Source organism: Glycine max, chromosome 1 (assembly GCF_000004515.6).
Source record: "Glycine max cultivar Williams 82 chromosome 1, Glycine_max_v4.0, whole genome shotgun sequence".
Lineage (NCBI taxonomy): Eukaryota > Viridiplantae > Streptophyta > Magnoliopsida > Fabales > Fabaceae > Glycine > Glycine max.
The window spans coordinates 53,514,094-53,524,198 of NC_016088.4; the positions used below are offsets into that span (position 1 = coordinate 53,514,094).

General features: G+C 34.4%; 1 protein-coding gene and 1 pseudogene across 1 annotated transcript; one reads left to right on the forward strand and one right to left on the reverse strand.

Annotated features, from left to right (window-relative positions):
- Nucleotides 1-1,578: 1,578 nt before the first annotated feature.
- Nucleotides 1,579-3,557, forward strand: LOC100800004 (soyasapogenol B glucuronide galactosyltransferase-like; annotated as a pseudogene).
- A 1,118-nt stretch (nucleotides 3,558-4,675) lies between these two features.
- Nucleotides 4,676-8,406, reverse strand: LOC100803022 (SUMO-conjugating enzyme SCE1). Its single transcript, XM_006573583.4, has 6 exons — nucleotides 8,246-8,406; nucleotides 8,060-8,143; nucleotides 6,406-6,558; nucleotides 6,189-6,302; nucleotides 4,920-5,014; nucleotides 4,676-4,808 (listed from the first exon to the last, which is right to left on the reverse strand). Exons 1-5 carry the CDS (start codon nucleotides 8,309-8,311, stop codon nucleotides 4,952-4,954), a joined length of 480 nt encoding a protein of 159 aa, XP_006573646.1. The 5' UTR covers nucleotides 8,312-8,406; the 3' UTR covers nucleotides 4,676-4,808; nucleotides 4,920-4,951.
- Between the last annotated feature and the right edge of the window lie 1,699 nt (nucleotides 8,407-10,105).

Here is a 10,105-nt window from a genome sequence, read left to right on the forward strand (position 1 = left end):
TATGTGCGAATATTCTTCTCCAATCCTTATAAGAGAAAAAGGCATTTATCTTTTAAATTCATAGTATTTATTGTAAAATAAATAAGGGTATTTTGATAAACAAAAAAAATTACAAAAGATAACTTAAGAAGAGTCTTACAAAAAAAGGGATAAACAAAATTAAAAAAATTCCTATATTTAAGAACAAAATATAATGTTTATAGTGTTAACAGTAATTTAAAATTATACTGAAGTTGGTTCTTTCCGAACATTGGCATATTTTTTTATCCATGCAATAATTTAAAATATTACAAAATATAATGTTTTTGACTTTATAATTTAATTTATAATAACTTATATATATATATATATATATATATATATATATATATATATATCAATTGAGATAAATTTCTTATTTTTAAAAAAACTGACATTATATGTTAAGAATTTAATTCTTAATTATGTGAGTAAAGTAATATATGTAAAGAGAAGAGTTTCTCTTTCGTATTTTAATTTTTTGGAGAGACTAATTTTTTAACTTTGAACTGTAATGATATCTTGTAAAAAAAAGATAAATTCTCTTATTGCAGCAGTATTCACTCGTGAACCCGCACTCAAGGCGAACCTGTAGTCACGGACAAGGCACGAGGCCCATGGTGACCTATATTATATATTATTATTATTATAATGATAAAAGTAGGGTTCATTTTTTTCTTAAAATCAGTAAAGAAAATGATGTATGAAGAGAAGGTCATGCAAAAAAAAAAAAAAAAAACAACAGAAGGTATCAGAGTTCAGAGGTACCAAAATACAAACCGGAAACAACCAAAAGGATATGGTAGGGTACATTGTACATTAAAAATAGGCAACGAGTCTCTCGTGCTTGAAGTTTAAAAATGTCTAATGTAATTTGGTTTTAAAATCATTTAAAAAATAATCCTTAGTGATAAAATTTTAAAAAACATTAACAAATATATTATTCTCATTAGATTTTTAATATACTGTAATCGATTGACTGAATGAGAAGAAAGTTTCTATCTATTTTTAAATTAATTAAGGCTATGTTTGATTTTTTGTTTGGAAAGTTTCAAACTCAATTTGAAGAATAAATTCATTTTATTAACATATTTGATTACTCCAAAAATAGATTTGTACATAAAGTTTTAGCTTAAAAACTCAATTTTTTTTATAGAAAAGATTTAAGTTACTTTATAAACTCAATTTAATTTGACTCAAATTCAATGTTGCAAACTTTAATTCAATGCACTACTAAGTCGAGTTTGCAAAACCAATTGATAATGGAGTAATAAGAGGCAACTAATTAAAGAAAAAAGGTTAAATAGTTACTTTGCGTCATTAATATTCACACAATATTTCTTAATGCAATTTTGTGATAGAATCAATTTTAGATTTTTGAATTATTTTTTGTGAATCCTATAATGTCACATAGAATGTAAGGATTTTTTATTTTTTTTCTCTAGTGTTAGATTTTACTTTTGAAATGTAAGCAGCTTTTGAGGAACAACCCAACTTCATTATTAAAGATTTCCTGAACATGTATAGTAGTAGATCTAGTAAAAAAAAAATTAACTCAAAAATCCCATTAAAAATACTCTAAAAGACTAAACATAGGAACTAAATAATGTTCCTCAATTCATATGTAATGCTGCTGCCTTTGAATGTTTCTTTCAACTATACACAAGCCTAAAAACCTTTCTTTCACACGCAATGCAATTGGAAGTTGCAACTGCTTTTTGTATATAGTTTCTTCTTGGTACTAACAGAGAGGATGGTGAAATTTATTATCTGACATTATGTTTAGTAATATTTTTATCTCATTGTTACATTACATGCATATTTCTCTTCAGAGACAAATATAAATATGGCTTTTGCATTGTCCAGTCAGTTCTGCGAGAGCCTCGTGGTGACCGTACATTAGCGTACTTAATGAAGAAGCATCATCCCTTTCCCTTGTGTTGTGAGTGGAAATTGTTATGGAGACGGTGTGTGATAAGAAGAAGCTGAAGGTTATTTTCCTTCCCTTCCTATCAACAAGCCATATAATTCCCATCGTAGACATAGCCAGATTGTTCGCCATGCACGACGACGTAGATGTCACCATAATCACCAGTCACCACCCCAGCAGCTGCCGCGTTGTTCCAAGATTCCACCAATCGCGATTCGTGTCGTGGTCGTTCCATCAGGATCCACACGGTGAAATTCCCTGCTTCCCAAGTTGGCCTCCCCGACGGGGTCGAGACCTTTAACGTTAGCACTCCTCCCGACATGATCTCTAAGATTGGAAAGGGCTTGTCGTTGCTCCAGGGAGAGATCGAGCAACTGTTTCAGGATCTCAAAGCTGATTGCATTGTCACCGACATGTTCTATCCTTGGACAGCGGATGCTGCGGCCAACCTCGGTATTCCCAGATTGATGTTCCTCGGGGGAAGCTACCTCTCCCACTCTGCCCAACATTCCCTCAAAAAATACGCGCCTCACCACTTGGAGATGACACGCTTGCAGGTACCGGACTGGCTTAGAGAGCCCAACGGATACACTTATTCAGTTATTTGAGGGAGATGATTAGAGATTCAGAAAAAAAAGAGCTATGGTTCGTTGTTTGATACCTTCTATGACCTTGAGGGTACTTACCAGGAGCATTACAAGACAGTCACCGGGACCAAAACATGGAGCTTAGGACCAGTTTCCTTGTGGGTCAACCAAGATGCTTCTGATAAGGCTGGAAGAGGGTATGCAAAAGAAGAAGGTTGGTTGAAATGGCTCAAATCTAAGCCTGAGAAATCTGTTCTGTACGTGAGTTTTGGGAGCATGAGCAAGTTCCCTTCTTCCCAGCTTGTTGAAATAGCCCAAGCCCTAGAAGAATCCGGTCACAGTTTCATGTGGGTAGTTAAGAATAGGGATGAAGGGGATGATCGGTTTCTGGAAGAGTTTGAGAAGAGAGTGAAAGCAAGCAATAAAGGCTATCTAATATGGGGTTGGGCACCGCAACTGCTGATACTGGAGAATTCTGCCATTGGAGGATTGGTGACTCACTGCGGATGGAACACCATCATGGAAGGTGTGACCGCAGGGTTGCCCATGGCGACGTGGCCTCTGTTTGCGGAACAGTTCTTTAACGAGAAGCCGGTGGTTGATGTGCTGAAGATTGGAGTGGCTGTGGGAGCCAAAGAATGGAGACCGTGGAACGACTTTGGGAAAGAGGTTGTGAAAAAGGAGGACATTGGAAAGGCGATTGCTTTGCTCATGGGCAGCGGAGAGGAAAGTGCAGAAATGAGGAGAAAAGCTGTTGTTCTTGCCACTGCTGCTAAGACAGCTATACAAGTTGGAGGCTCTTCTCATACTAACATGTTGGGATTGATTCAAGAGCTCAAGTCACTCAGATTTGAAGGAAACTGCCTACCATGACTTAGCCCGTGTGAGCGATGTAGTGTTTTGCAAATAATTAATGTGTTTCATTTTTTTTTGTTGTGTGTAGTTTATGCTAGAGTAACTGAATTTGTGTTTGAATTTTCAAACTTTATCAAGGAATTCAGGCCTGTTTGATTTGCTTCTCATTCTTTTCTTTTTTTGGTAAACTAAAGATACGTATTAATAGGTACCGAGATATCACAAGAAATGTTTCTCCACCAACCAACAACACCTACAAACCTTATACAAAACAAATGAGCAGCTGAGACAAAAAGAGTTAGTGCATCGACTAACTCTTGACCAGCGATAACTTTACTTTATTTATCATTTAAAGTCTATAATGTTTTAAAAACCAAAATATAGTACAAACTCACTGGGAATCCACTCAAATTCATCAAAGACATCAAACAAGCTATTTTTTTTTTTAGTTTTTGAAAAATACTATAAACAGGTTTTTTAAAAATGGAAATCAAAGACACGTTTGAAATGCTATTTTAATTTGTTTCGATATTTATCCTAAACATTCTTTTGAGAACGAAAGGAATTTTGATTTGAAACAACCAAATAGAGGTCCAAACTTGGGTATGAGGCTATTCGTTACTCTTAAAACTTCGGAGGCAGCTCGGATACGGCAAAAATGGGAAGCAAATTATTTCTTATTCCATTCTTAAAAAATGAACTGCAGTAGCAGTAAATTGTAGCATCAATCAGTAAATCAAACATATAATTTTTGAATGTCTCCTCATGAACTTAATAGATAGATAATGATGATGACACATGACGGAAAGGCCAAGTCATTTAATTCCACGGAAATGGGCAGAATTCCATTTCCTTTTAGGATCCATACATTCAGGTATCAGCACGTAAATTTACATCATACATAAGCCAACTCTACCTCTCCACTAAACCTCACATAAACGTAATGGGAAAAAAAAGTGAAAAACATATGGTATGTAACGAGTGCAAAAGTCATTCTTACACCTTAATGGATAAGCAATATTGTGAATATTCTCCCCCGCTTCTTTTGCTTGGGGGAGGAATCAAGCAGCTTTCACAGCATATGCCACTGAAGCAAATTGCCAGAAGAAAAATCTTCATCATCACCTAGGTAGCAAAATTTTCAGTGATAATTTATGCTGCCATGGGACATGGATACAGGTGTTAAATTAAAATGACAATCAATTGGCTACTAGGTCTAGGTTTGATCTCCAGAACGGAAACAACAAATTCAGAGTAGAAAAATTCCGGGGAAGGAGTCATGATATCATATGATCCATCACAGTAAATTTATCCACTCATATAGGAATGTACCAGCGAACATCAGGCATAGCAAGTGTCGCCAACAAGTATTATTGGTTGACTTTCACATTGTTATATATTAACATGTTATCCAAGACCTGAGAGTAAGCAGAAATTGTTAAAACCATGGAGTCTGCATATTATGGCAGCCAACAATCACATAACAGTTTTAAAACAGAACAAGAAATAACTGACAACAACTAACATACTATAATAGTTCCTATATTGAGCAGATATAACACTAGACAAGAGGTGGATATTGCTTTGACTGCTGTCGGACCCTTCTCTTGTACTCAGCCGCATCCTGCAGAAAGAATTATTATATAAGGACACAAGTTTGGTAATGCAAAACTAAAATCTGAATCCCCAAGATGGCATCTGAAAAGTGGAGCCTCCCCATTCTTCATGTAATATCCCAATCGAATCACTCTAGAATTAGAGGGATCCAGAGGCTGTGCAAGTATGAAATTGTACAACTAAGAATGACTTAAAAGAATTAATTAATGCTACCTATATCAACAAGATGCATCTACTTTTTAGTAGCTCATCACTTAAGAACTTCATAGTTAAGCGTGCTTAGGTTGGAGGAATTATGGGATGAGTGACCTTTTAAAAAGTTTCTTAGAAAGTGTGTGAGTGAAGATAAAACACGCTAAAAAGTCTTGTGTTGGTTTGTGGGGTTAGCCATTGATCCTAAAAATACGCAAAACTTATTTTCGAGGTCTTGGAAAGGACTACCTATGAAGGGTTCTAACTAACGAAAAGTTGAGTGAAGTGTCACCATGTAAAATGTCGTACTGTGTGAGCCACCGAGAAGTCAACAATCAAGATGTTACACTCCACTCCCCTTCTTGGGGTAATTTTGATTCCCATCCTTGTTCGAGTTACCCCATGAGTCCCCAACATTATAAAGTAATAATACAATAAAATTCAAAAAATAATAAGTGAAGGTTCAACAAATTTAAGTTTCTTTTAATAAATTCAAAATTGTAAAAAATAGTCAATGCATGAAATTATATTAAGGAAAAGATTATAAATACATTCATACACTAATTATTAAGAAAAGGATTAAAAATCATTTGTGTATATAAAATTAAGGATGGTTTTATCATTTGGGGAACCTAAGGCAGGGAGCATGGTCCCCAATTCCCTATCCACAAATGGGGCAATCCCGTAGGGATCCCCAAAGGAAGGGAAAAGTTGTCATCCACCCAATTGGGCAATAAAGACCACCATGTCTCAGTACCTATTATTCATATTGCACTATGTTCAATGACCAATGATGAACAACGAGAGTGAGTATATTAACAACTCCTAGGGAGCAGGCACTGCATATACAGAAACTTTGAAAAGTATATTACTTACTGCCACACCCCACTTTGCCTTGATTAATTATGCTAGCTGTTCTTTACTCTTTGAAAACGACTATAGTTATGAAATTTCCAATGAAAAAGTGTAGGATTTTTCAGGTTAGCTACCTGGATGAATAGATGATAACCCTCAGTCTGGGCAGGGTCAGCAGGATTTGGTTGATCAAGCAGGTCCTGGATGCCCACAAGAATTTGCTTCACTGTTATAGCTGGTCTCCATCCCTAAATGTAAAAGAATGATTCTATAAATACATCCACTCGGAAGCATGTAAAATCACATTACTAGTTTCAAGAAGTCTTGCAATTATCAAAAGAATATACTTACACTATCTTCATTAAGTATAGACAAGCAAACAGTTCCAGATGGATACACATTGGGGTGAAAGAAACCTTGAGGGAATTTGCACTTGGGAGGCTTGCTAGGGTAATCTTCACTGAAGTGCATTGTCAGTGGGAAATATCCACCCTCCCAATCAGTCTGCAACATATGACATGCAGAAAAATTACCATGAAGTAAATAACAATGTCCACTATTGAACAATTCACTCATTCATTTGCAAATCTAATACAAGGCATGAAGTCAGAGAACATGGCTCACTGAAATAAGCTCATAGTGATAGAATATTTGAGTAATTTCTATGACCTTAATTATGTTAAATGCAAAAGGTCAATCATAAGCACCTAGATGGCATTGGTTTTCCCTCCTTTCCCCCTTGTTTCCTGGGTGTATGGTTCTCATCCCAACCAGAAAAATTAATTTTAAATATCGTTTGCTGTAAAAAACTAACATATGTCAAAAGGCTCCTTGCTATCCTAAGGTATAGGGAGGTTAATTATACACAGCCTTGGTATCACACGCAAAGAGGTTGGCTTCTAGATTTCAACCCATGGCCAACTAGTCACCAAGGAACAACTTTACGATTGCACAAGGGAGCAACATTACTGTTCTACGTATTGAACTAATCCTTTGAATTTTTAACAGTCTTCATATAAACACTGGTATAAAAAATAAGGTTCATGCACAATGCACTAGCATAAAATTTAAAGTTTTAGTAAAAGTTATTACATTACTTGATTCTATACTTTCAGTCCTAGAGATTCTTTAGTAGTAATCGCATTTTCTACGGTAGTTGTAATTGGGTTTGATTTTGTTAGATAGGTGTTGATGCGTTTTATAAGTCGAAGCTTCCCTTGTGGATATAATCATAATGAAGAGGAAATAATTAAGCAAACATTAAGGCAGAGATAGCAGATGGTGAAGGGGGTTGGAAGGGGCTGTGGCAACAAAATAGCCTAAAGGAAGAGACACAGCACTCATGAGAGTGGCACTATCACACTGCAATTCTTGATATTCCAGCAACAATGAACTGCTCCGCTATGGTGGCCCATGTAGATGCCTCTCCGCTGTTATAGCACACTATTTAAATCCCTGGAGTCATATTGGAAGTAAGGGATTTAGGTGTGGGATTGACGAGGCATCGGGCACTCCATCTACAATGGCTAGATTTTGTAGTGTGGTTCTCTCAAGGTTCTTATCATGTACCTTCAAAGTTATTTATATAATATATAAGGCTTATGCCTGAAACATCACACAACTAGAACAGTTTCAAACAACTTTACCATCCTCAAACTATGTGACCGCAAAATTATAATTCTGCGGTGCCATACCATCAGTAACAGTAATAAGAAAAAAGCATCTGCCATCACATATAAGGCTCTAAAGCACACAAAACTCTTGGAGGGCAAACATCCAAAACTAACCAAATCGATTCTGTATTTACACCTGGAATCATTGGTCGTGCTGTATATTTATAAATTGACCAATAGCAAAGATCAATCCCTCTAGTTTACTTCAAATCCCTGTCATCCTCCCCAACCCCCAATCGCCAAATAGAAAATCAATAATACAGAGATATTTAAGCATCGAAGATGAAAGCGAGTGTAGACAGAAAAGAGATATGAAGAGAAAAAGAACGCACCCCAGCCTTGCCAGGAATAGTGCAATGCCAGACCATCAAATTAACGGTGGCATCAGGGAGAGTCTCGGGCTTGGCAACGAAACCCTAAATTGAGAGCAACAAGCATGGATTGTAACGAAAGAAGAAAATGAAATTGATGAAATAAAAGCAGAGAAAAAAGAGAAGGAGGGAGGGAGTGATACGAACATGAGGGTGGTTTTTGCGCCATGACTTTCGCTCCTCGGCAAGACGTCCACGGGCGATACCAGACATCTCTCTTTCTCTGGATTCTCCGCTCCTAAAATTTGAACAAGCAGAGCAGAGAGCAAATGATGAATTGACTCGTTTTCCTCACTTTATGTTCAATGACTTACCTCTCTGTAGAGGATTCAAAAACTACCTTCCCTATCTCGCGTGAGAATCACGCCATCACGTTGGAGAGTACACTACTATTTTATTTTATTTTATTAGAGAATAAATTTTTTTAAAAAAAAACATTAAGAGAAAAAAATGAGGCAATTTTTTAATAATAAAAAAAATCAAAGTAGAAAATGTTGGTGTTGTCTATTTTTACTTTAAAATTTAAATAAAAAGTAACACAGACAATCGCATTATCAATTTCAATCTTAAAAAAATATATATAGATACACATTGTTAATTTCCATGTCAAGAAAAAAAATTATTTAATAAATCAAACATGATTTCTACCTTTTTTAAAAAAAATTAAATTTTAATAAGTCCACTATGAAGATATCAATTTTTTGGGTTTGCTAGGTGCACCACACATATTGCTTGTGCATCCAACATTAAAATAAAATTTTAAAAATATCCATAAATGTTTTTTGTTTTTATAGATTATATAATTTGTATAATTCATACAAATTGCGTTATTTGTATGTATTTTTTTTAATTTTTTAATAAATTATTATTTTAATATTAAATATTTTTTTATTTATAAAAAGTATATAAATTAAATAATTCTTATGAATTATATCAAAATTAATTATCACAAAATTTATTATTTAAATTTATATGCGCATTAAATATATATATAAAAATTTTAGTATTATATATAATAATATTATTTATTTTATAACATAATTAGATTATTAACCTAAAAGTTAGGCTTATGAATTAGTTGATCTGTATTCCTTTTATAAAAGGACAAAATGAAAAAATTACAAGGGTACCGACAATTTGGCTGGGTGCAGCAATGTCCCAATTTCTGGCTCAACGTCCTCTAGTCTAAGACCCAAGAGACCTGGGGCTGCACTCTAGTCTCGTGGATCAACTCTCAACTTGGAGTGGGCAAACCAACATTTTGCAAACCACAATTCAACCCGGCTAAGCCAGAGAACTGTTTCACTATACATGGACAACGTTATATTCTCTCTCTTCTTTTTTTAATAAAGACTACACTATTGTTAATTTGTCTTATACTGAGATTGAGATTTTTATTTTTCCCCTTACATCTATTGTGAAAATAAAGAGGGAGAGGAAGGAAGAGGGTAAAAGTAATTATTTTGATAGCATAAATAAAAATTTGTGGGGCCCACAAAATATCCATGCTAAACTGCATCAAAATTGGTGGCGCCCACATGCCATAAATAGATTACGTCACTCAGCTGTTCCCCCCTTTTTTTTTACCCTATGAACTTAGTTTTGTTACACTATGGTCGATTTTGTTATACTATCCGTGCGATGGATGGATCGTATAATTTTTTTTATTTGATATATTGGAGGTTTTAAGTATTATAAAAAAAAACATATGATGGCTAGAGAGGGAGAAAATATTTTAAATACCTTCAAATAGATAATAGTTTTTTTATTTAAAAAATGTTTTATGAACATCTATTATATTATAAGACACTTAGAGATAGCAAAAAAAAAAGAATAAAATATATAAATGAATGAAATAATCCTAAAAACTAAAAGAATATATGTTGATTTTAAATTTGTAACAACATGGATATTTAATAATGCATAAAAATAAAGTACTATAACATGAATTAAAAAATATACAGGTATAATTTTAGAGTTCATGGTTAGGTTATTATAGAACAATAC